The sequence below is a fragment of the Panthera onca genome, chromosome D3 (assembly GCF_046562875.1).
Source record: "Panthera onca isolate mPanOnc1 chromosome D3, mPanOnc1 haplotype 2, whole genome shotgun sequence".
Taxonomy (NCBI): domain Eukaryota; kingdom Metazoa; phylum Chordata; class Mammalia; order Carnivora; family Felidae; genus Panthera; species Panthera onca.
This window is the reverse complement of record NC_138350.1, coordinates 20,659,010-20,686,806: the sequence shown is the minus strand read 5'-3', so window position 1 is coordinate 20,686,806 and position 27,797 is coordinate 20,659,010. Positions and strand designations below refer to the sequence as shown.

The 27,797-nt window shown below is 39.4% G+C and overlaps 1 protein-coding gene across 1 annotated transcript; it reads left to right on the top strand.

Moving 5' to 3' along the window:
• Window positions 1-3,450: 3,450 nt before the first annotated feature.
• On the top strand, window positions 3,451-27,400 carry DRG1 (developmentally regulated GTP binding protein 1). The gene is made up of 9 exons (XM_060612647.3): window positions 3,451-3,602; window positions 4,450-4,573; window positions 6,498-6,673; window positions 13,736-13,805; window positions 17,054-17,223; window positions 19,226-19,356; window positions 20,791-20,958; window positions 21,234-21,356; window positions 27,093-27,400. The coding sequence occupies exons 1-9, from the start codon at window positions 3,561-3,563 to the stop codon at window positions 27,190-27,192; spliced, it is 1,104 nt and encodes a 367-aa protein (XP_060468630.1). The 5' UTR covers window positions 3,451-3,560; the 3' UTR covers window positions 27,193-27,400.
• The last annotated feature ends 397 nt before the right edge of the window (window positions 27,401-27,797 follow it).

Genomic DNA, 27,797 nt, shown 5'->3' with positions numbered 1-27,797 from the left:
TCTGACCCAAACCAGATGTGGGCACCTCCTTTGAAGCCCATAAGGTTCCTTGTTTATATCTCTTCTGATACTTACCTCATTCACTGGGCCTTGTATTACTGAGGTTTGAGTATTTTCATACCTTCACCTCTCCCCTCTTCTCTTTCTAGGAGAAAAAAATACAAGGTATCTTGTCTTTGTATCCCCAGTGCACATAGTCCCTGGCACATAATCCGTGCTGAACTGAAATGACCAGAATGTATTATATGGGTCAAGGAATCGCCCACTTGGCAAGAAAAGAAAGAAAGAAGGAAAGAAAGAAAGAAAGAAAGAAAGAAAAAGAAAGAAAGAAAAAAAGAAAAAAAAACAGACTTTGATTTAGTGAGAAGTCTTTTGTATTTTTATTATTTGCATCTAAGAGACAAAATGTTTGTAGAGAAGAATTGTCTCCATCATGCCTTAAATGAGCACATTCTCCAGAAACCCCCTTCTAGAAGCAAAACATTTATCATTCACTAATGATATGAATAACTATCCTTCATCGAGGGCTTCCTACTCTCTATTGCTACAGTATCCTGGGAATTTTGATCTGTTTAGAAACTAGGCTTAAAAAGGTGGTAACATGGATTTTTCATGTGTCATTATCCTGTTACTTCTCATTCCATCAACTAGAACCAGGTGTTTAGCTCGTAATCACTATGGTGCCTGTAATGTTATAAATGCTCGTTTAGGGGAAAAAGGCATTTAAATATCTGTTCTGCTTCTTAAATTTTTTTTCTCTGTCTCTTTGTTCTTATTCTCATTTGTTTAATAAATATGTTTCAAGAGCTTGGTATAGCTGCCTCCATGCTGGTTCTGGAGATATACACTGCTTCTCCCTGTGGTCATGGGTTGGTGGGGAATCAGACAAGCAAACAAGCAGAGTGATTGCGCTTTGATGGAGTGGAGCCCTGTGACTGAAGAACCTGGAAGCAGACTCCTTACTAAGCCTTGAGTACCAAGGAAAGTTTCTCAAAGAGTTCAGAAGACTATGAGGTTGAGGAAGAGTTAGCTAGAAATGGGTGGTGGAAGAAGGAAAGGGTGGGAGAATAGGATACTGAGCAGGAAAAAAAAAAAAATGCCAGCGAACCCCTGCACATTTGAAGAAGTGCAATTATTTCAGAATGGTTGGAGTGTCCTGGCAAGAGATGAAGCTTTTTTGTCTTTCTTCTGTTTCATTATTTTTATTTATTTATTTATTTTTAAAGAAATAGTTGGGGCGCCTGGGTGGCTCAGTCGGTTAAGCATCCGACTTCGGCTCAGGTCATGATCTCACAGTTCGTGGTTCAAGCCCTGTGTTGGGCTCTGGGCTGACAGCTCAGAGCCTGGAGCCTGCTTCAGATTCTGTGTCTCCCCCTCTCTCTGCCCCTCCCCCTGCTCATGCTCTGTCTCTCTCTGTCTCAAAAATAAATAAAAACATTAACAATATTTTTTTTCAATAATAATAATAAAAAAGAAATACAATGCCAAGGCACTGGTGGTTTAGCCATCTGGCAAAACAGGTCCTCTACTGCAGTTAGTACCAAGCTGACCTGAGTTAGCTATGGCTCTTAGGAGCTGAGCTTAAAGGCCTGGCCTTGGCCTCCTAACCTAGATACTTCTTAAGTGCAGAGACAGTGTCTGATTCACTTTGCTCTGTCCCCAGTTCTGGTACAGTGCCAGGCAGCAGTCAGACCTCAGTAAATATTAGTGGGATGAGTAAGACGGCCACCCAGAACCCTGGGGAAGATGAATATTACCCTTTGGCACACTTTTGACAGCTTGGGGTCCCCCAGGTGGGTCCTTGGGTGTCCTTGAACAATGAGGTTGTTAACTTAGTTGCAGGAGAACCTACTCACAGAGCAGCGATGCCCTTGATACTGTCAGCCAATTAATTCCTTAAGTACTTTGAGTTAGGAAAGACCTGCTGATTTGATTTTATCTGTCTTTTAAGACTGATCATCATATCCCATTCCAGCTGGACTTCCTCTCCTCTTCTTCCCTCCTCCATTACCAATGGTAGAGGATCTAATTACCTCATCACCCCTTAATTTATTTATGAAAAGGCTGAGGTTAAAAAAAAAGAACAACGAAACTACTAGGCCCTTTGGGGATCTGATGTAAAAGCTTTCCTTTCCCCATCCCCTCCCTTATGCCTAATAAAACCTCCTTTTCTGTCTCTGGCAAGTTGGACTTGTTCTTACTTACAAATTTATATAAATAAACTTCCCTCCCAGGGCTGAGTGGAGGCCAGCCTTGTGGGTTAAGCCTAGCCCAGGGACTCCCAGTGGATCAACCAATCTATCAACAAGAATTCATTGATCCCACAGGAAGCTGCTTTCAAAACCAGCACATAGCTCCTGGATGTCCTGGCTTCCTCTGCACAAGACATTCAGGGAAGAGGATTGTCTTTTGCAATTTTTAATTTTATTATTACACAAGTAATACATGCATAACATTCATCTTTTTAAAAAATTCAAAAGATGTAGATGTAGAATAACAAGTGAAAGTCTTTCTTCCTCTCTCCTTGTATCCCATTCCACTGTTAGGAGCTTGAGACTGTATCCTTTTATTCAGACCTTTAAACAATGCACTTTCATACACGTATACCTATATAAACACCTCATTTAAAAAAATAACATAAATGGGATCACAACGTAGGTGGTTATTTATTCATTTTTAAACAGTATGTCCCGTACATCTTTCCAGTCAGACCTCACAGATCCGTTTTAATGGCTCAAATAGTGTTTTACGTTATTTATCCATTTCCCTACTGATAGGCCTTTAACATAGTTTCATAGTTTTCAGTATTACAAACTATGTTACAAACACTGGTACTGACATTTATCCATTCAACCATGCACTTATTGCAGGTTCACCATGTGCCACACACTGCACTCGGGGTTAGGGACAGACAAAACAAGACACCTAAATATAGTTCTGAATGACTGAAAGGGGGCATTTTCTTTTTCCAAGAGGGCGAGACAGGCCGAAGATCAGTCTCTATTCAACCTAGGAGGCCGAGGGGTTCGCCGGGGTCTGTCCCCAGCTGTGAAAAGGGGCCTCCGGACCCGTAGGTGCTGGTGAGGAAGAGAAGTAGATGGTTTGAGTGAGCTTTTCACTCACGCCGGGCGTTGACGCCCAAGGTCGGAGGGCTGCGGCTCTGTCCGGCAGTAACCAGAAGCCACTATCACACACCACGCGCGGGGGGCCGGGCGCGGAAGAGTACGTGGGCGCAGGTCCGGTGGGGCGGGGCCGAGCGGCGCGCGACCCTCCGCGCGCTCGGGGAGGTACAGACCAGGTCGGCCTCTCTGGCCCCCGCTCCCGCGGGCTCTATGACACCGCGCTGGCTCGCGGGACGGGGCGGGGTTGATTGAAGGGGAGGAGATTACCCCAAACTGTACATCTCGCGGTGAACCTTGCGCGAAGTCTCTCGCGAGAAGTAGGAAGTACCGCGCTTGCGCGCTGCAGTAACGCCTGGTGGCCTTAGCAGGTCCGCAGGCGGCTGTGTGAGGGGAGGTAGGCTGTGTGCAGGCCACTACGCCCCCCGGTGACTCGCCGCCATGAGCAGCACCTTAGCCAAGATCGCGGAGATCGAAGCCGAGGTAATGGGCACAGCTGGCGCTTCACTCTCCCTCGGAGCGTTCCTTTTTCGGCAGTGTTGCCCTTGCCTGTACTCCCTTCAGCCGCGTCAGGACCGGGCCTGCGTTCTCCGACTCCTCTCAGCCCGGCCCCGTGTCCCCCCACTCCCCTCAGCCTCCGCCGGAGCCCCCCGCCTCCCCTTAGCTCGGACCTTGCACCTTGGTCGGTACCCCGTTCCAGTGTTCGGCTCCTGTCCGAACATCGTTCCTCTCAGTCTTCCTTTTCTGTGGTCAACACCGAATCCTCTTCCTCTCTGTGGTCCAGCCCTGACCAGCTCACGTACTTCGTTCAGTATCTTTCTTCAGCGTTCAAAACCCTTCTCCCTTTCCCCCAATCTCTACTTGATGGCTGAATTTCCCAGAGTATTGCTCCCGGGAATGGATCTGGGATAACATCTGTGGTAGCTGTTGATTCCACACGAATTACTATGTGATTGTATTGTCTGAAGTGCTCAGAGCTCTTTAAAATCGGGAAAGTGGTGACCCTGTATCAGACGGTGCATATCAGGTACAAGCATTGGAAAAGGAATCCACAGCTCAGTTTTAGTCTGATCTGTGAATGCTAATTGTAATGACCTTGGTCATGTCTTCTTTTTGGGCCTCAGTTGTTTGTTCTGTAGTGAGAATGGGCTGGATGATGAAGAGAATGGATTTTTACACCCCCCCCCCCCCTTTTTTAAGTCTGACTAAAATGGGTATACTGACAGTAGGATCTGGAAAAAAATCATTCAGATTCGAGGGAGCATTCATTCTGGATATTTTACCCTGTGGGAACTGCTTCTGATTTATGACTGTGATTCCTCCCTTACAGATGGCTCGGACTCAAAAGAACAAGGCCACAGCACACCACCTAGGGCTGCTTAAGGCTCGCCTTGCTAAGCTTCGTAGAGAACTCATTACCCCCAAAGGTGGTGGTGGTGGTGGGCCAGGAGAAGGTTTGTGTTTTTCTTAAGCATTGGTTTGTTTTGGTTTGGGGTTTTTTGGTGTATTTTCTATCAAAATAATATAGCTGTATGGTTTAAAAATAATTAAAAAATTTCTATCAAAGTAGGTGCTCCTGGTTGGCTCAGTTAGTAGAGAATGTGACTCTTGATCTTGGGGTTGTGAGTTTGAGCCCCACATTGGGTGTAGAGATTACTTAAAAATAAAACCTTAGGGGTGCCTGGGTGGCTCAGTCAGTTGAACATCCGACTCTTGATTTCAGCTCAGGTCATGATCTCACGGTTTGTGGGTTCAAGCCCCACATCGGGCTCTGCGCCGACACTGCAGAGTCTGCTTGGGATTCTTTCTCTCCTCTCTTTCTGCCCCTCCCCTGCTTGCTCACTCTCCCTCTCAGAACAAACAAACAAATAAGTAATTAATTAAAACAAAAATCTTTAAAAAAGTCTATCAAGGTAGATTTGTATTTTCTAATTCTAAATTCTTGAGCTGTGCTTATTTCAGTCTGCTGATTTCAAAGGCAAATGAGTATTTTCTAGGTAATGAACTAGTGTTCTATATATATCTTTTTATTTAAAAAAATTTTTTTATGTTTATTTCTGAGACAGAGAGAGACAGAGCATGAGTGGGGGAGGGGCAGAGAAAGAGGGAGACACAGAATCAGAAGCAAGCTCCAGGCTCTGAGCTGTCAGCACAGAGCGCGACACGAGGCTTGAACTCACAAACCATGAGATCATGACCTGACCTGAAGTCGATCGCTCAACCGACTGAGCTACCCAGGTGCCCCTATATATCTTTTTTTAAAGTTTATTTATTTATGTTTGTAATCTCTACACCCAATGGGGCCCGAACTCACGACCCCAACATCAAGAATTGTATGTATGCTTTTCTCAGAATGTAGGCATAACCTATGTCCCAGGAGTTCTACTTCTGGGGGCAAGCCTATCAAAAATGCATACATAAGTCATCAAAAGAAATGTACAGACTTGTTCTTAATCCCAAGCAGAAAACTCCCAGATGACCATCAACAGCAGAATAGTTAAGTACATTGTGATATATTATATTTATAAAATGGAATGCTGGACCAAAATGAGAAATCAAATGGGACTGATCTGTTGTCATAGAAGTCAGAATGGCAGTTATTCTTTTGTCAGTAATAGCAGGATTGGGGGATGAGGGGGCTTCTGAAGATGGTGAATATGATTTCTTGTGGTGGATGCTGATTACTTAGCTGGTTTGCCTTGTGATAATCAGACACTTTTCTATGTGTATCTTTATGCTTCAATAAAAGGTTTAAAAAAAGAAAAAAAGACAGCCAGACAGGAGCCCTTATGTATATCTTGTATTGATCCCAAAGAGGTTTTCATTGGCTTACAGGAATATGTACATACATACATCAACAAAATAAAAAATAAGTATATTGGTGCAAAGGGAAATGTAAGTAGGAAGAATAAGTTGAAGCCAAGAGAGATAAAGTTGGGACCAAAAATAATGTCATAAAGTCTGTACACTTCCTAGAGGAGGGCCATAAATTTGCCTTTGAACTTGTTTGCAGCCATTACCAAAAAAAAAAAAAAAAAGAAAAGAAAAGCAAACCTAATTAATCATACAGTTCTTAGAGTTTGTAAGACAAAAAAGAAACCCATTTTTTAGATCAATTATTATATAACCTTCGAGCCTAAAATACTATGGGTGCTAGAAATGTATATAACAGTGAAGAATAAAGTTTCTAAGTAAATATTCCATGTTAATTGCTCTAGGGAAAATTTCGTGTGCTTAAGTTCTGGAAAGGTAAACTGTAGAAAGCTGGAGAAATATGTCCTAGATGGATAGACTACTAGAATGTGAAAGGAATTACCTGAATCTCAACATTTTAAGAGATAACTTTCCTCTTCTTTTTGATATTTATTGATGTTTTAGGTTTTGATGTGGCCAAGACAGGTGATGCTCGAATTGGTTTTGTGGGTTTTCCATCAGTGGGGAAGTCAACACTACTTAGCAACCTGGCGGGAGTATATTCTGAGGTGGCAGCTTATGAGTTCACTACTCTGACCACTGTGCCTGGTGTCATCAGATACAAAGGTGCCAAGATCCAGGTGAGTCAGGCCTGCAGGCCACAGAAGGGAAGAAATCCAGTCTTTCGTTAATTTAAAAAGCACTTATGGGAAGCTGTGCGTATGCCAGGCCTAACCTTTGAACTACTAGGCCCTTTCTATCTAGCAAACATGATAGAATAGTACATACAGACAGTAATACAGTGGGATAGTTTCTGTCAAAACACATAGAAAGAAGGGACTGCTTTTTCACCTGAGTATATTGGGGGAAGGTCTGGTAGAACTAAAAAAGCTTCGTGTAGAAAATGACAATGGAGGAGTGTCTGGGTGGCTCAGTCGGTTGAGCGTCTGACTCTTGATTTTGGCTTAGGTCATGGTCTCATGGTTCGTAGGATTGAACCCCATGTTGGGCTCTGTGCCTTGGACTGACTATCTCTCTCACAAAATAAATAAACGTTAAAAAAAAAAAAAAAATGACAGTGGAGGTGGGTCTTGAAGTTCAAGTAGAATTTTATCAGCCAGAGAAGGTAAAGGGCAATTTCAGGCAGCCATAATAGTAAATAGCTTGCTGTGGTGCAAGCTTAGGTGTAGACAGGAGTGGTAGAAACTGAATCCGGAAAAGTAGGTTGGAGCTTAATTATGAAGGCCCTTCTGTGCCTGCTAAGGAAGTTGAATTTTATCTTATATGTAGCTAGGAACCATCAGAAGCTTTTAAAAAAAGAAATAACATGATAAAATCCTTTTTGGAAGATAATTCTTATCTGTGAGGCCTGATGAAGTTAGTGTCCTGAGTTTTTCTTAGATAGATGGTAGATTTAGGGCTCCCGAACGAAGAGTTCCTTTGGGTATGGAAGAAGGTGTACGTAAATGTAAGATATAACGGAACATATTCTTGTTGGCTGCACAGCTAAGAAAGCAAGATTCTGATTTTTTTTTTTTTTTTAAGATTCTGAATTCTATGACATTTGAATCTAGGCTGGAGGTTCCCAGACTTGCTTGATTCACAGCACCCTTAGTGTCTTAGTAATTATTTCCTGACAACTTTTCTTCTCTCAGTAATTTTTCATGGTACTCCAGGCCAAAATAAATACCTAATTGTTCAGTTTGTTAGGTCCAAGCAACAACCTAAGTATTTATGTCCTTACAGCTACAGTTATTTATTAATGGGATGTGTGCACTGTTGGGTACCACATAACTTCTCAAACCATGGAATCAGATTGGATACCACCACATTTGTTTCCTTTTCCACATTGATTTTTGTGTGGTGCTTTTTATTATAGCCACTGATGAAAAATCTAACTTCCCAAAATTTCGATCTGACATAATTGAAAGCAGTGTAGTAGGCTGTAGTGTTGAAATTGTGAAGTATGTGGAGCTAGTAGTTTCCTCATTGTCTGACATATATCAAGAATTGCTGTTTCTCTTGAAAATTTAGAATATCCCATGGGACTCTGAGTTCTCTGTGGTGCCACAGAGTACCTTGGCTCATTGTTAGGGAACTCTTGGTATAAGCATTTGTTTTCCCTCTTGCTGAGCTATGCAGAGAGTTGTAAAGTGTATTCATACTTCTTTATTATAGAATCTGAAGTAGGAAGGGACCAGTATCTTGGTAATATCTTCTTTCCTTTTTTTTAATGTTTATTTATTAAAAAAAAAAATTTTTTTTTTTTTTAATCAACATTAAAAAAAATTTTTTTTTTTAACCTTTATTTATTTTTGAGACAGAGAGAGACAGAGCATGAACAGGGGAGGAGCAGAGAGAGAGGGAGACACAGAATCTGAAACAGGCTCCAGGCTCTGAGCTGTCAGCACAGAGCCAGACGCGGGGCTCGAACTCACGGACCGTGAGATCATGACCTGGGCCGAAGTCAGACGCTTAACCAACCAAGCCACCCAGGCGCCCCAAAAAAAAAAAAAAAATTTTTTTTTAACGTTTATTTATTTTTTGAGAGAGAGAGACAGAGTATGAGCAGGGGAGGGGTAGAGAGAGAGAGGGAGTCACAGAATCTGAAGCAGGCTCCAAGCTCTGAGCTGTCAGCACAGAGCCCGACGCAGGGCTTGAACTCACAAGCAGTGAGATCATGACCTGAGAGGAAGTTGGACGCTTAACCGACCGAGCCACCCAGGTGCCCCATAATGTTTATTTATTTTTGAGAGAGAGAGAGAGTGTGTGTGTGCTAGCACTAGCTGGTGGGCGGGGAAGCGGGGTGGGGAGGCGGGTGCAGATCCGGAGGGAGACAGAAGATCCGAAGTAGGCTCTGACAGCTGACAGCAGAGAGCCCGATGCAGGGCATGAACTCATGAACCTTGAGATCATGACATGAACCTAAATTGACACTTAACTGAGCCATCCAGGAGTTCCACCTGGTAGTATTTTCAATGGCTTTTTTTTTTCCTGCTGGTTAGGTGCCCATGCAGATCTTTCTGGTACTCCATGTTCAAATGTATATAATAAGAGTGAGGATGCTTGGGCATATCTGGACCACTGCTTGATTGCATCTTGTTTCAGAGTCTTACTGATAATCACAGTTTTGGCAGCTCCTAGAATAACCTCTTCCCTGATGAGATGCCATTGACATCTCTTTTAGGGCTTCTGAGTGTATCAGAATAAAGAGTTACTTAGCCCCTCTCTTTACTTGTGTTTCCCACAAAGCATTCATTTCGGTGTCTCCTGACCTTTTAGGTGTTTTCCCCCTTTTTTGCATGGTGCTTTCTTTTCTGCCTATGCACTCTCCTCTCTTTTTCCTTCCCTTCTGACTTTCTCCAGAAACCAACTTGAGTACACAACAGGATTAAGATGACTGCCCTCGAATGTTTTTTAAATTGGTTGTTTTGTGGCAGAGCACTCATTATCTGTGACTTGGAAGGGAGAGGTGTACAAAATTAGAACCATTTACTACTAAGAATTATAAGGAGGGAGATTTCTGGGTTTTTTGTTAGGAAGGATGATGTTTTTTAATAGTAAAGGTGCCTAAAAATGGAATGGTACCTCCTGAGACAAAGAATTACTACGTCTGTAGGTGACTGAACCACCACTTACCAGGGATGTTATAAAGAAAATTGATATATCACATAGGTGGAGATTAGCCTGCAGAGAGGATGTTCAGTTTTTAAAATTATGGGGCTTGTTTTCACCTTGCTAGTGTCCCTAGCACTCCTGTTGTTCTATGTATATAATTGATTATATAATTGATTTGCATATTTAAGTTAGTTGCTTTAACCTCTAAAGGCATTTGAGTTTGAATTAGTTTAACATTGAATTCTTAAAATCCTACAGTTTCATGATTTAAACAAATATTTATTCTTTTCTTATCTCTTGGTTGTAATATGAAATTCAGATATGTTAAGCATGGGTTATTTTATTGAATGAAATTTGATTGCCACGTCTATAGCCATATCACCCTAAATGTGCCTTGATATTGTCTGAAATTTAGTTGCCACATTTAAATGGTTCATTCTAACCTTAAAGGTATTTCCCTCTCAAGACAAGCTAAAATTAAGTTGTTTTTACTTTTCTAGGGCCTCAATAAATTTTCCCCTGCGTTTTAGCTGCCATAGGTAGAAAACTTGTGTTCTTTTCTCTCAGTGTAATATTCTCTTTCAGATGCTCTTTTATATGATAATATAGTCATATTCTATGTTTAAGAGTTTTAGATTATCCAGATGGATTTCCCTTTTGAGTTTTTGATAGCATCAGCGAGGTTCAGTGTATATAGTAAAGCCTTTTGCTTATGTTATGTATATATATATAATGTATATTATATTATGCTTATATAATTATATAGAATATATATTGTGTAAAATATATAACTAGGTTATAATTATATAATTAAGTATAATATATAATTATATATATTATATATATCATATATAATACATATAGCAGAAAGATTTACTAAGTGTTAGGTTATAGACTCTTTGGGAGAGTTGAAGTAGACTCTAGACTTAATTTCTAGGAACAACTGATGATGAACTTTTTGTTTTTTCAAACCTCTTTATTGAGGTATAATTTACATACAATAGACTAGATAAAGTATAAAATTTAGTTAGTTTTGACATAGCTATATACTGGTGAAAACATCACCACAATCAAGATCATGAACATACCAACCCCAGAAATTTCCAAATGCCCCCTCCCTCATGGTCCCCTTCATCTCCAAGCAATTACTTATTTATATTTTGTCATTGCAGATTAGTTTACAGGTTGAGTTGTGTATAAATAAGACCATGTGTAAATATAAACGTACTCTCTTTTGGTTAGCTTCTTTCATTCAGCGTAATTATTTTGAGGTTCTCTTGTATCACTCATCTTGATGCCCCTTATGTTAATATTCTACATAATCACAGAAGAATTATTAGAGATAGATTAATATAGATGCAGTGATCACTGAACTACAGACTTCAGATTTTTACCAATTTTCCCACCAAATGCCTTCTCATTCCATGGTGCATTTAGTTCTTTTTGTTCATTCTCCTGCTGTCTGTAATAATTACTCTGTCCTGTCCTTTAAGACCTTGACACTTAAAGAGTACTGAGTAATTGTTCTGTAGAATGTCTCTCAGTTTGGGTTTGTCTGATATTTTCTCATAATTAGACTGAGGTTTTAATGTATTTTTGGCAAGAATGCCCTGAAGTGATGGTGTGTCCTTCTCAGTGCATCTTATCATGGGATTACATGGTTTTTTTTTTTGTTTTCTTTTTAAATTTTTTTTAACGTTTATTTATTTTTGGGACAGAGAGAGACAGAGCATGAACGGGGGAGGGGCAAAGAGAGAGGGAGACACAGAATTGGAAGCAGGCTCCAGGCTCTGAGCCATCAGCCCAGAGCCCGACGCGGGGCTCGAACTCATGAACGGCGAGATCGTGACCTGAGCCGAAGTCGGACGCTCGACCGACTGAGCCACCCAGGCGCCCCTGGGATTACATGTTTTAAATGCTGTTGCTGACCTGCATTGGTTGGTTAAATACATTAGTATCTGTAGGATTTCTCTACTGTAAAGCTATTATCTTTCTTTTTTAAAAAGTTATTACCTTTCTTTTTGTAGTTAATAAGTATCTTGGGGGAGGTACTTTGAGAAGATACAAATCCTGTTTCTCAAACTTGCCCACTCATTTTAGCATTCATCTGTGGATCCTGTCTGCAGTAGTTATTACTCTGCTTCTGGCCTAATAGTGATTCTTTTTTTTTCTCTTTCCTACTACATGTTTTTAATTGGAATTCTGTTTGGAAGAATTTTTCTGTCTTATTTATTCAATAGTATGTATCAATGTAGGCTCATGGATATTTATTTTATGGGTTATAGTCCAGTACTGCCATTATTTTACTACTCGTATTGTTCCAGTTTTGACAATTAGGATCTCCTTCAGGTTGGCTCTTGTGTTCTTTTCCATAAGCCCCCATCTTTTTGAGAGTACTTATTTTTTGGCAAGACAATGCTAATCTTAGATTTTTTTCCCTGCTCTAGCCCTGAAGTCAACCACTTCTGAAGGAAGTCTAGTTTCTTTTATTGGAGAATGATGTTTAGAAATCAAGATCTGGTGTGCTTATTACTTCCCATGTAGCCTTGTAAATCAGAGTAACTAAAGTTTCCAAGACAAGGTTAATATATTCAACATGCATTATCTTTTGTGAAGAGAGAGGATTTTGTTGTGTTATATTAGTCTTAGAGAAGGTAACATTATTATGTAGTGAAGAATAGGGAGGAGATTTGAGTAGGTTCTTGAAAGGAAAAGTTGAACTGTTTAAACACCTTCTGAATTCTTTTTCATTGTGGTTTATTTAATGTGAAGTATGTTTTTATAAGGTCAGATGGGCTTATAGCAAAAGCTAGTTTTTTTTTTTGTTTTTTTTTTGTTTTTTATTATTATTTTTTTAACGTTTTATTTATTTTTGAGACAGAGAGAGACAGAGCATGAACGGGGGAGGGGCAGAGAGAGAGGGAGACACAGAATCGGAAGCAGGCTCCAGGCTCTGAGCCATCAGCCCAGAGCCCGACGCGGGGCTCGAACTCACGGACCGTGAGATCGTGACCTGAGCTGAAGTCGGACGCCTAACCGACTGAGCCACCCAGGCGCCCCAAAAGCTAGTTTTAAATGATGTTTTGATGAGCTTCAACTCTGTTCCTTGTCCATTTATGTGGATAATTCAGTATTGGCCATGCAGTGGACCCTTGGTATTTTCAGATTTTGTATATGCTCTTAACTGTTTTCAGTGGACTCTTAAGGGCTTGTGACTAATAGTTTGCAATTTTGCTGAGATGTGCATTTGATTTGTGTGCTATGAAGTTGGTTTTTATGTTCTTACTGTTAGGTATACACAGTAGGACTTCTCTGAAGTTTTACTTTACTGCATTTTCTGGGCATTTGAGCAGTCATTTTCAATTGGGAACACACATCAGAGTCAGCCATGGAGCCTTTTGAAGTACATATCAACATGTGAACTTTGCTCTTCTAAATTAGAATTTGCAGGGTGGGGCTCAGATATCTGCATTTAAAAAGGTTTTACAGGTGACTATTCTGTGCTCACCAGCTTAAGAATGACTGCAGAAATTTTTGTGAATTGGGGAATTTGGAAGATTGGCAAAGCTCTGAGTGTATCATGTGAATATCAAGATCCGGCTATTGTCTACAGTAAGGAATTGGTGTGGGGGGCTCAACCTTCTGAAAAGAAGGGGAATATTAGGGGAATACTAATGCAGAATAATGAGTTTGGCCCTCAAAATGTGAGGGTTTTTTTTTTTTTTTTTTGATTTAAATTTTAGCCAACATACAGTGCAATATTGGTTTCAGAAAATTAAGATCTTACTTGATTTGGACTGTGATTTTGGGCAAATCACTTAACCTGTATGAACCTCAGCCAATATCCTGGTCTCAGGGTTGTTAGACATTTTAAACTAGATGTAAAGTATATAAAAAACTTGTAGCTGACATTTGGATGCATAGTAAAGTAATACACAGCTTATAAGGAAGATCAGATTCGAATCCTTTATATTTTGGGTACTTGAAAAATAAATTATTCTATTTGATCTGTTTAGATTTATGACTGTTTTTTGTGTTTGTTTTTTTTTTTTCCTTCTCTCCTTTCCCCATCCTTAATCTTGCAGCTCCTGGATCTTCCGGGTATCATTGAGGGTGCCAAGGATGGGAAAGGCAGAGGCCGTCAAGTCATTGCAGGTGAGTGGTTCAGGGCTGCCATCATTCTGGGATATCATCCCTTTATCAGGTACTGTTGCTTTAGATGGGGACTGTTGGACTTAGAGATTTTACTACAATGAAGGGCATAGTTTTACTTGACTTCTTACTGGAATAGAATGTCAGAACCTGAAGGGACCTCAGAGAGTAACAATCCAGATCTCCATTTGAGGAGAAACATTAAGGACAGGAAAAGTGAAGTGCTTCAGTCCAGTGTAGCACTGTTTGTGGCAGATTCAGAAGGATTCAGAACTAGAACTCGGGTTTCCTGACTTCCACCCATGTCTTTCCTTCTTCTTTTATGTAAAGTAAAATGTTACAGGGGTGCCTGGGTGACTCAGTTGGTTAAGTGTCAACTTCTGCTCGGGTCATGATCTCGTGGTTTGTGAGTTCAAGCCCTGCTTCGGGCTCTATGCTGACAGCTTGGAGCCTGGAGCCTGCTTTGGATTCTGTGTCTCCCTCTGTCTTTGCCCCTCCCCTGCTTGTTTTCTCTCTCTCTCTCAAAAATAAATAAACATTAAAAAAAAAGTAAAAGTGTTATAAAAGGCCAGTCATAAATTGCAACAATCTGCTACTCCACCTCTCCTCACCTCCACCGTCATTCCCCATTGGCAAATATTGTCAACTCTTCAACGGTTCTTTCTGTTTTTTACCTTCATTTTTTTTTTTTAAAGTTCATTTATTTTGAGAGAGAGAGAGAGAGAGAGAGAGAGAACACACGTGTGAACTAGGGAGGGGCAGAGAGGGAATCCCTAGCAGGCTCTGCACCAATAGCACAGAGCCTAATGTGGGGCTTGAACTCAAGAACTGCGAGATCATGACCTGAGCTGAAATCAAGAGTTGGTTGCTCAACTGACTGAGCCACCCAGGCGCCCTTGCCTTCATATTTTTAAATATTATGCTTATATTGCCATTTCATGATTAATTAATTAATTTTAGATATCATCTGTTGGTTTCATGTCATGGTTGAGAATTAGCTCTCTCTTTTTTTTTTTTTTTTTTTTTTTTAATTTATTTTTGGGACAGAGAGAGACAGAGCATGAATGGGGGAGGGGCAGAGAGAGAGGGAGACACAGAATCGGAAACAGGCTCCAGGCTCCGAGCCATCAGCCCAGAGCCTGACGCGGGGCTCGAACTCACGGACCGCGAGATCGTGACCTGGCTGAAGTCGGACGCTTAACCGACTGCGCCACCCAGGCGCCCCAGAGAATTAGCTCTCTTATATTCCATACAACTTTTCCTATTTTTTTTTTTAAGATTTTATTAAAAAATTTTTTTGTGTTTAATGTTTATTTGAGAGAGGTGCGCGTGTGAGCGGGAGAGCAGAGAGAGAGGGGAACACAGTTTTCCGAGGCCAGTACTGCGCTGACAGCAGAGAGCCTGATATGGGGCCCTAACTCACGAACTGTGAGATCATGACCTGAGCTGAAGTTGGATGCTTAACTGACTGAGCCACCCAAGGGCCCCAAGATTTTATTTTTAAGTAATCTCTACACCTAATATGGGGCTTGAATTTATAACCCCAAGGTTAAGAGTCGCTTGCTTCACTGACTGAGCCAGCCAGGTCCCCACCTACCCCTTGTCTTTCAAAGAAATTATATCACAATTTGTAGTTAACTTATCAATTGTAATTTACATTATTATGTAATGAATATATAACTTTTGTTCAATGCTAAGATAAGTAGTGTGTTGTGACTTCGCTTCTTTTCTCTTGAATCTGTTTTTGAAATTTGTTTTTCATGGAGTTAGTAATTGTTTTGTTTTATTTACATTTCTGTGTTTGCTACTGTTTTTCAAATATTCTAACAGATCAAATGCTTATCCATCGGTATTTTTCTAGATACTTAAATATAGCTCAAGAGTTACTGATTTCATTCTTTCCCCACAATCCTGACACTACTGTCCTGTACCCTGTCTTCTTTCTTTTTAATTTTATTGTCTTTTTTAAGTAGGCTCCACGTGCAGGGTGGGGGTTGAACTCACAACCCTGAGATCAAGAGTCACATGCTCTACTGACTGAGCCAGCCAGGCACCCTGTCTTCTTGCTTTAATCTGGATTGGTTGCTTTCTAGATCAGCACTGTCCAGGAGTGCAGTGTTCTGAATCTATGCTCTCCAGTATGGTAGCCCCTAAGCATGTGTGGTTGATGAGTGCTTTAAATGTGCCTAATGTGACTAAGGAACTGAATTTCAATTTTTTTTCACTTTAATTAGTTTAAATTTAAATAGCCCAGGTGGCTAGTGGAGTCTATATTGGATAGTGCAGTGCTAAACTCTTTTGCATGGCTGTCATCCTGAGACTTTCTTCTGTGTTGTTGTGTGGAATCCTCTGTTTCCTAGAGTCGGTGTTCTTTTTGGGGGTCATTTTTGTTTTGCTGAAGCACATTCTTTAGTAAACTACCAGAAAAAAGATAAATTGATAGGTAAATTTTTCTGTTTTTTTCATGTTTGAAAGTGTTTTTATTCTACCTTTATATTGAATTACTAATTTTAACTATTTATAGAATCATATGTTAAAAGTTATTCGTGGATGAATATCAGAAACATTATGCTAAATTAAAACGGTCAGGAACAAAAGACTGTATTTTGTATTATTCCATGTATATGAAACTTTAAAAATTGCCAAATTAACCTATGTGACAGAAAGCAGATGAGTAGTTGAATGGGAATCAAGAGGAAGATTGATTTCAGAGGTGATGGAAATGTTCTGTATCCTGCTTGCTTATGGTGGCCATATAGGTATATATATTTGTCATTAAACTGTATGACATGGACACAGTTTATTTTTTATAAATTACACTGATTATATATAATATATGTAATATATGTGTATATAATTATGCTGGTAATAAAGTTGACTAAAAATATGCTAAGCAGATGATCTTTTTTAGAATTCTTACTGTTTTAAATCTTTCTAAACTTTTTCAGGGATTTAGGTTATTGCCTGGTTCTTATCTTCATTCTGACTTGTTTTTCTGCTAGTGTATCTAGAAGTTAACAGATCTTCTAGAGATACCAGCAGAAAACAAGGCATACATTGCAAATTGACTTCTGGGATAGAATTTGGTAACCTTAAGAACTTCATGTGTGTCTTTATATTAATAGGAAAAAAAAGTCCTTTGTTTCTAAATGGAATTCTACCCCTCTCAATACTCCAGCTTTTGAGTATTTGGCTTAGTTAAGTCTTTAGTGACCTTTGCTTACATATAAATTATTTTTTCCATTCTTCAGTGGCCCGAACATGTAACTTGATCCTGATTGTTCTGGATGTCCTGAAACCTTTGGGGCATAAAAAGATAATTGAAAATGAGCTGGAAGGCTTTGGCATTCGTTTGAACAGCAAACCCCCTAACATTGGCTTTAAGAAGAAGGATAAAGGAGGCATTAATCTCACAGCCACCGTAAGTGGAGGTGACATGGGTGGGACAGGCTGCTGAAGGAACTGGGGTGGAAGGATGTTGACATTTGGAAATTACCTGGCTTCTAGCACTAACTGAGGTAACACAATAACCTTGTAATGACTGACAGAGTAGGACAAGAATCAATCTCAGACTTACCTTTGCAACTTCATTTCTTCTTTTAGGTTATTTTTTGGTATGGTATGGGAGTATAGACCAGTCTTAATGCTTGCATAAAGTAGATGGCTACTAATATCAAGTGTTTTCATTCATTCAACACAGATTTATAGAGCGCCTACCATGGGCAAAATGTTGTTTTAGGCCCTTGTTGGGAAGGGAGGGAGGTTGGAAGAGGGAGCAAAATAGACAAATCTCTGTCCTTACATTCTGTGTGGATAAGTAACGAACAAAATTAATGAGTCCATACAGTATATTAGATGATGATAAATCTAAAAATTAAACTAGGGAAAAGGGATGGAGAATGTTGGTGGGGTTGTAACAGTGGGGGAGATAGAAGTGCTTGGTTGTCAAAAGATTTTGGAAGTAGCTGGTAGGAATTACACCTGATTTGGATGTGGGTTGTGAGAGAGAGGACTATAAGATTTTTTCCTCAGCTGGAAAAATAGACTCTTATTATTAAAATAGTAGCACTTTGGGTAGGATAGGATTGGAGGGGAGGGGAAGATCAGGATATTCGGTTTGAGATGCTAGTGAGACATCCAAGCATTACCATCAAATAGGCATATGAGGAATAATCAAGGCTGGAGGTACAAATTTGGTGGTTAGCAACTGTAGAGCCATGGGCTTAGCTGAGATCACTAGGAAGTAAGTATAAATAGAAAAGAGGTTCAGGGATGGAGCTTCCTCCCCAACTCCCACCCCATGATTATAGATTGGGGAGATAGGAAGAACCAGCAAATAAGACTTCTTAGAGAAAGAAGGAGGAGAACCAGAAGAGTTTGAAATCTTGGAAGCCAAGTAAAGAAAATGTTTCATATTGGAGGAGTAATCAGTTTGCTCCATGCTGCTTGCTTCTAAGTCATATAATTGAGGTCTGAGAATTTCCTACAACATTTAACATTCTAGAGGTCCAGATAATATGACTAGCATAAAGTTAAGCTGTCCTGACCAAAAGATCTTTCCCGTTATCCTGTCATAATTGAATTTGAACGTTTCATATTATTTCTGAATTTTTTGCTAAGGCTGCCATAAAACTGCTATATAGATTGGGTGGCTTGAACAACAGAAGTTTATTTTCTCTTGGGGCGCCTGGGTGGCTCAGTCGGTTAAGCGGCCGACTTCGGCTCAGGTCACTATCTCGCGGTCCGTGAGTTCGAGCCCCGCGTCGGGCTCTGGGCTGATGGCTCAGAGCCTGGAGCCTGCTTCCGATTCTGTGTCTCCCTCTCTCTCTGCCCCTCTCCCGTTCATGTTCTGTCTCTCTCTGTCTCAAAAATAAATAAAACGTTAAAAAAAAAAATTAAAAAAAAAAAGTTTATTTTCTCTTAATTCTAGAGGTGCTGGGTATCTGAGATGAAGGTACGAGCAGGGTTGGTTTCTTCTGAGGCCCCTCCTTGGTTTGTAGATGGCTGTCTTCCCTTTTTGTCTTCAGATGGTCTTCCTTCTGTGTGTCTGTATCCTAATCTCCCTCTCTTGTAAGGATATCAGTCACATTGAATTAGGGCTCATTCATATGACCTCATTTTAACTTAGTTAACTCTTTCAGGACCCTATCTTTAACCCTAAAGGTCACATTCTGAGATACTGCGGTTAGGACTTCAACATATGAATTTGGGTGGGAGTGATTCAGTCTATAGCACCTTCATTTGAGTTTAGAAAGATTATTAGTTTTCAAGTATTTCCTAATAAAAGTCATTTACTCTCATCCAGGATAACAGACTTCAGAAATGAACTTGCTCCTTAGCTAGAATTATTCGGGTACAATGATGGATACTCTTGGGAGATTTTTTTGCTCTGTGACCAGTTACTGTCTTCTGTGCTCATTTAGTGCCCTCAGAGTGAGCTGGATGCTGAAACTGTGAAAAGCATTTTGGCTGAATACAAAATTCACAATGCTGATGTGACTCTGCGTAGTGATGCCACAGCAGATGACCTTATTGACGTGGTGGAAGGAAACAGGTACTGACTACATGTACAGTCTGGTGCTTGAGTTTCAATTTAAGCCTTGTAGTGGAAACATTGGATTATGAATCTGGATATTCTAATTCTGGATATCTTGATTTTAACTCTAGCTGTGCTAGTATCTCAGATAAATAGTGGGCCTTGGTTTTGTTAGCTGTAAATTGATTTTGGTTTTTGTAAATTGAAATTGGTTTTGATTTCTAACATCCTTCTTTGCTCTTAAATTTGGTTATGATGGTTAAATTCCCCATTTCAGTTACTTGCTGTGAACTAGGTTGTCCCCTAAGCTGTGTCATACAATGGTGGAAGGGAGTAGTTCACAATCTGCTGTCCCAGAATTAATCCATCTGAGAAAGCCTGTAGGCTATCCTGTAGAACTCAACATACTGGGCTGTATCTGTTCTCTCTAAGGGTAACCTAAGGGTATGTAGCTAAAGCCCTATTTCATGAAAAAGTACTATTATTAGTGTTTTAAATTAAATAATAATTTAAGCTACTGTAAAATTTTTTCCTGGCATTTGAGCATAATATTTTTTATTTTTTATTATTTTTTATTTTATTATTATTTTTAAAATTTTATTTTTATTTTTATTTTTTCCTTTTATTTATTTTTTAAATATATGAAATTTATTGTCAAATTGGTTTCCATACAACACCCAGTGCTTATCCCAAAAGATGCCCTCTTCAATACCCATCACCCACTCTCCCCTCCCTCCCACCCCCCCATCAGCCCTCAGTTTATTCTCAGTTTTTAAGAGTTTCTTATTGAGCATAATATTTTTTAGTTGCTTTCCTGTTCATTTGTTTCTATTTGTTGGATGGATTTATTTGATTTTCATTTGAAAACAAGCAAAGGCTAATTCTTTGAGTTAGGCCATTGTATAAGTGAGGCATTTGAAGCATGAGAAGTTGTGGCTTGCTATCAATAATTGGTAGCCTTGGCTGCCCTATTGATTGGACATTAGGATTGTGACTTTGCCAGATGTTATGTTTTTTATTTAAAAAATTATCATGAAACGTTATTAAAAGTTTATTTACATTTATAATTCATAAAACAACTTTGTAGGAAATTGACTCTGAGACTTTCCCAGGGACTTACATCTAGGAAGTGACAAAGGTGGGAGTAGATTTAGTCTGTGTGACTCCAAAGCTTGTGTTTCTTCTATTGCAGTATGATCTCTCAGTAATTAGCTGCATGGCTCAGACTAGGGCCTGAGTTTTGTTCCTTCTCAACCCACAGTTTACTTTTTCAGACATTTGACCTTATTTTAGTAGGAAGCCTTTCATGGGGAGGGATTGAGGGGTTGATCTGCCTCTTGTGCCTCTTGAGAATCTCTGATTTGGGGTCCTGAGCAAGGAGATGCTAATAATCACACTGAGAGTTTTGTCAAAGGCTCCAGACTAATGTCTTATTTTATTCTATTTCTGTAGAGTTTATATCCCTTGTATTTATGTATTGAATAAGATTGATCAGATCTCCATTGAGGAATTGGATATCATCTATAAGGTGCCTCACTGTGTCCCAATTTCTGCCCATCACCGCTGGAATTTTGACGACCTATTGGAAAAGATCTGGGACTATCTGAAGCTAGTGAGGATGTAAGTCTTAGTGGAAAGGGTCATATTGCTGTAGGAATTAAACCAGACTGTCCTAAAATGATACCTCCTGGAACTCATTAACATAATTTGTCTTGTATAATTAATATACAAGTATATTAATTTCTATCATGTGCCAGGCCATATTGTGGGCACTTTCTTCCTCAAGTTGAAAGTTATCTGTGTCTGGTCTTCTCAGGGGTGATGGAGGGTTGATTTGCATTTAACACATGAAATGTTCCAAGAAGTAAGCAACCTCTGCTCCCTCTCTGTCCTAGTTACACCAAACCCAAAGGCCAGTTGCCAGATTATACATCCCCAGTGGTACTGCCTTACTCTAGGACCACGGTGGAGGATTTCTGCATGAAGATTCACAAAAATCTTATCAAAGAATTTAAATAGTAAGTATCATGGGCATGTAGTGCCTTCTTTTCCATGGGAGCTACTGATTCCACTAACTACCAATTCTTAGGGTAGCATTAAAGAAAATGGGCATCAGGGAAACTGCTGAAATGCTTGCTTGGTTAGAACTCTGCAATGTCTTCCTAAAACCATGCTAAGTTGGAGCAGGAAGAGCCCTAGAAGCCTCATCGGGTCAGGAGAGCTGACAGTACAAAGGGCTCTGACTTTATTCTGTTAATTCATGTTCCTCTTGGCAAACACAAATGTGAATTCTTCTTGCCAGGATCATATTGGCCTCCAGTGGTTACTGAGACCCACTCTAAACCTTAAGCATGGGTAAATTTCCCTAAATCTCTTTCATATACTTTTCATTGCTGATACAGGCTGAAAAAAAAAAATTCTAACAGGCTGAAAAAAAAAAAAATTCTAACATTATATTTTGAGCTAAGTGAGCTAATTTTAGACTTACAGAAAAGTTGAAAAATTAGGTAAAGAGTTTCCTTATATCCCTCACCACATTTCTGATGTTACCAGCTCACATAACCATAGTACAGTTATCAGGAATAGAAATTAGCATTGGTATAGTATTAACTAATTTTTAGGCCTTATTTGAGATTTATTTATTTTTTTTATTTAAGTAATCCTACACCAAACATGGGGCTTGAACTCACAACCCTGAGATCAAGAGTCCCATGCTCTTCTTTTTTTTTTTTTTTTTTAAGTTTTTTTTTTTTTAAATGTTTATTTTATTTTTGAGAGAGAGAGAAAGAATGAGAGTGGGTTAGGGCAGAGAGAAAGGAGACACAGAAGCAGAAGCACCAGGCTCTGAGCTGTCAGCACAGAGCCCAACGCAGGGCTTGAACTCACGAGCCGTGAGATCATGGCCTGAGCCTGAGTTGGACGCTCAACCGACTGAGCCACCCAGGCGCCCCATGAGTCACATGCTCTTCTGACTGAGCCAGCCAGGTGCCCTTTATTTGAGTTTTAATACCTTTTCTACCAGTGTCCATTTTGTATTTCAGGAATCTACGTGGCATATAGTTGTTACTTCTCCTTAGTCTTCCAGTTTTTCAGTCTCCCAGTAATATTTCTTTAGCCTTTCACTGTCTTTGATGACCTTGGCACATTGAAGAGTACTGGTCAGTTATTCTGTAGAATGTCCCTCACTTTGGGTTTGTTCAGTGTTCTCTCACGACTGAAGTGACACGCATTTTTGGTAAGAATATCACAAAAACTATGACATATCCTCAATGCATCCTATCACAAGAATCATGATGTCAGTATATCCTATTGATAGTGATATTTACTTTAATCACTTGGTGAAGTTGGTGTTGGTTCGGATTCTTTACTGTAAAAATAGTATTTTTCTTTCTTTGTATTTGGTAAATATTTTGGGGGAGTTACTCTGAGACTATGCAAATCATGTTTCTCTTCTTGCTGATTTTAGTACCTATCAGTGGAGCTTGTCGGCAACTTTTATTGCAGTGTTGTTTGTCTAATGGTGATTCTTTATTTCCCTCTTTGATTTTACATTTATTTACTGGAGTTCTGTGAGTTAGAGCTATTGCTTCTCTCCTATTAATTTAATTCATAATTATATTGGTATGAGCTCTTGGGTATTTTTTCCATGGGCCATAATCCAGTACTACCATTATTTTGTTACTCAAAGTGTTCTAGGTTTGGCAGTTAGGAACTCCTTCAGTTGGCTCCTGTGTTCTTTTAGTAAACTGCCATTTTTTTTTTTTTTTAAGCATTTCCTTACTTTTTGGCACTACTAGATGTTCCTGATTCATAATGATTTTTTCCCTGCACCACCCCTGGAATCAGTCACTTCTCCAAGAAGCCCTGGTATACAAGATGTGTGTGCTAGGTGTGTTCATTGTTAGTGGGCTGTCATTGTTTATAGGCCGTTTCAGCAGACAGCTAGGAAGTGTATGTATGGATACTAACCCATGCTTACATCTTTATTTCTGTATCTCTCTTGTCCTTCCTATTTATCCATCTATTTACCCACCCTCGCATCCTTATCTTAAAAACCATGAATTTAGGGACGCCTGGGTGGCTCAGTCAGTTAAGCATCCGATTCTCGTTTCGGCTCAGGTTGTGATCTCATGGTCGGAGATCAAGCCCTGCATTGGGCTCTGCACTGATGGTGCTTCTGTCTCCCTCTCTCTGCCCCTCCCCTGCTGATACACACACAAACACACACACACATTTTTTCTTTCTCTTTCGTAAATAAATAAATAAATACATGCATACATACATAAATACATAAATAAAAAACAAAAACCTGTGAGCTTATATGGTTACCTCTGATTCCAGTTCGACACCACAGGGTTTGTTTTAAAGCCTTTTCCTTTTTCTTATTTTTAACATCTTTCTTCAACCATGAGAAACCTGGCTATCATTACTTAATCTACTTATTTACTTAATTCTAGTATGTGTGTGTGTATATATATATATGTATATATGTGTGTATATATATACACACATATATACATATATATATATACATATGTAGTAGTTCAGAATTGCAACCTATAACCCTATGAGAAATATTTTAACTAACTGGATTACAGTATCTATGAATAGTTCTTTTCAACTCTATGGGCTGAAATTTAAAAAGTTGTTTTAAAATTGAAGAAAATAGAAAATCATTGTAGAAGATCAGGAAAATATGGAAATAATGACATTTTAAAAATACTTGTTTTTTGTCCATTGATTGATGAATGGATAAAGAAGATGTATACACACACATACATGCACTGGAATATTATTTGGCCATAAAAAGGAATGAAATCTTGCCATTTGCAATGATATGAATGAATCTAGAGGGTATAATGCTAAGTGAAATAAGAGAAAAACATACCATATGATTTCACTCATGTGGAATTTAAGAAACAAAACCAATGAGAGAAACCAAGAAACAGACTCTTAATTATAAGAAACAAACTGATGGTTACCAAAGGGGAGGTGACTAGGAGGTGGGGGGATGAGTTAAATAGGTGATAGGGATTAAGGAGTGCACACTTGTCTTGTTGAGCACTGGGTGATGTATGAATTGTTGAATCACTATATTGTACATCTGAAACTAATATGACACTGTTAACTGACTGAAATTAAAATAAAACTTGGGGTGCCTGGGTGGCTCAGTCAGTTAAGCACCTGACTTCAGCTCAGGTCATGATCTCACGTTTTGTGGGTTTGAGCTCCATAGTGGGCTCTGTGCTAAAAGCTCAGAGCCTGGAGCTTGCTTCAGATTCTGTGTCTCCCTCTCTCTCTCCCCCTCTCCCCTGCTTGTACTCTGTCTCTCTCTACCTCTCAAAAATAAATAAATGTAAAAGAATAAAAAAAAATAATATACTTAAAAAAATAAAAATACTTGGGGTGCCTGGTGGCTCAGTCAATTAAATGTCTGACTTCAGCTCAGGTCATGATCTCGCAGTTTACGAGTTTAAGCCCCATGTCACCCTCTGTGCTGACAGGTCAGAGGCTGGAGCCTGACTCAGATTCTGTATCTCTCTCTCTCTCCCTCTCTCTTCCTTTCCCTGGCTCATGCTCTGTCTCTGTCTGAAAAATAAACAAAAAAAAAATAAAAATACTTGTTGCTGATCCTAAGAATATTAGAAGAGTGAAGACCTTTATTAAGCTTGACATTCCTTTAATCCAAAATAACTAAATTCCATGTGCAGGTGCTAATTTTCACTATCCTCAAACCATTATATTTTAGCATATATTTCAGTTAATGCAGGAGAGTCTTGTGAAGTTAGATATTTTCCATTTTCAAATGTGATAGATTTCTAGATAATTCTTACCTTCCATGGTGGCAGGACGCTGTTCTAAGCCTCTAGAGAACTGTAAGTTAGCCAGGGAATTAAATGAGGAGGGAGAAAAATATTTTGGAGAAGAGACCTATCAAAGCAAATAGAGGGGCGCCTGGGTGGCTCAGCTGGTTAAGCATCTGACTTCAGCTCAGGTCATGATCTCACAGTTTGTGAGTTTGAGCCCTGCATCAGGTTCTGTGCTGACAGCCTGGAGCCTGCTTCGGATTCTATATCTCCTTCTCTCTCTGCCCCTCCCCTGCTTGTGCTCTGTCTCTCTCTCCCTCAGAAATAAAATAAACATTTAAAAAATAAAAAATAAAAATAAAAAAACCAAACAGAATTTTGTTTGGTTGCTATTTTTCTGTTTTCTTTCTTTTTTTTAATTTTTAAAGTTAAAAAATTTTGTAGCACATGCACTAGGAAGGGGCAGAGAGAGAGGGAAAGAGCATCCCAAGCAGGCTCCAGGCTGTCAGTGCAGAGCCTGATGCGGGGCTCGATCTCACAAACCTTGAGATCATGATTTGAGCCGATATCAAGAGTTGGATGCTTAATGAACTGAGCCACCCAAGGCACCCATCTTTTTTTTTTGATGATGAAACAAAGAGCATTTTAACCATCTTAATAAAAATTCAGCTTTAGGCCTACTAATTATAACATTTGTCCTTGTTGCATTCTTTTTATGTCCTTGACCACATGTACATTTCCTTTGATCATTTACTATGTGTTTTCTGTGTGTTGCAAGATTCACATCATTTTTATAACCATGTTTTTTGTATTTTTTGCTACTTTACATAGTTTTCTTGTCTTCATACACAGACCTTTCCCTTTTAATTACTTTAATCTAGGATTAGTAATAATATGGCCTTTGATATGTTTTGGTGCATTGCTCTCCAAAAGGGCTGAACCTGTTTACACTGCCATCAATAAAATAGGAGGCACTGATATTGCCGCAGGCATTGAATATGATTATTAAAAACTAGTTTTCTAGTTTAAGATTATAAAATGGTCACCTTGCATTTATCTTGCTTGTTAGTGCATTGAAAAATTTTATGTATATTTGTTTTACTAATGGTGTTGTATCTGTAACTGTCATTTATATTTGTTTTACTAATGGTGTTGTATCTATAACTGTCATTTATCTGTTTTCCACAAAGTGAAATCTCGTTCAGTGATTTCTTTTTGGAACATAGGTTTTTAAAGATGTTTTGTTGCAAAGACCATATAATAACAACATGGCCACCTTTTTCTATGGCTTGGTACAAAATTCTTAGCCTCTGTGAGGCAGGTCTTAATGTTTTGTTCAATTTCCGTTACTAGCACAACAAATTTTTAGTATTGGAGGCCTGTAGATAAAAATTATCTTCATAAATTCAAAAAATCAGGAGAACATACTAGTTACGGTGTCTTGGGAGGGAGGAAGAATTTTCCTAGCATGGCTGAGGAGGGAGGTGCTTTATGGTTTTAGTAGACCCAATAAAAACTGGTATTCAGTAACAGTCTGTAACTGACAGTATAAGAATCAGTTTTCAGTCTGAATTATTTCAGTGTATTTTTCTATAACCCTTATTTTTTCCTTTTAATTTTAAATTAGTCTTGTAACATTTCTCATTTGTGTTTTTTTCTCTTTGACTTTCCTAAATTGGCTCTGGAAGAAGAGGAACCACACAACTTCCAAAATTTTTTGCCACTTTGTATCTGAAGGTGCCATTGTGCTATACTGCCGGGAAAGCTAATACCTCTGGGCTTTGAATTTGGTCCTTGACTCTGGAGAGGGGATTTTGGCTGTTGTAAGCCTATAGTTCTTAAGAGCTAGAATGCTAAATCTGAGCAGAAAGGTGGCATCCAGGTAAATAGGGTAGAAGCTAGGTGATTATTTACACTGACTATTTTTTTTATTTCCCTTCTCTACAGCGCTCTGGTCTGGGGTCTGTCTGTGAAACACAATCCTCAAAAAGTGGGTAAAGACCATACGTTGGAAGATGAGGATGTCATTCAGATTGTGAAGAAGTGAAACCTACCCCTCTGCCGGGCCAACCACAAGAGCTTTCCCCATGACTAAGCACCCTACCCGAGACCCCTTCTGGCTTTGGCAGCCAGTGGATCAGGATTCAGGGGAGGGAAATGGAGGCACCCAAACTGGAACTTTACTTATCTTAACTTGGTGTCACCTTGTAAATTCAACTGCATAAAGGACCTGGTAAGCCAGCCAGCTATATGCAGTTCACGTGTCATTGTCAGAATTTGTTTTGGGATGGACTGAATGAAGATGACTATGTACAGTGAGGCAGCTGCAGAAGGGGTTATTTGGGAGCTTGGTTTTGAGTGTGAAATGGATAAAAATGTGACTGCAACATCTTACTTGATGTTTAGTCATGGGAAACCCTTCCAACTGGATGTGGCCTTCACTCTTCTCAAGTGGCCTTTCACAGATGATACTGGAAAGAGGAAGGACTTGATGTAAGTTAACTGATTATTCCCTGCAAGGCTAGCCCATGTGGGAGATGGTGTTATGTAGCAGTTGAGTAAAGTACTCTGACCAGACGCAAGATTTCGAATTGCATGGCCACTTCTAATTAGCTTTGAAACCCTGCATAAATTATACAACCTCTATAACCA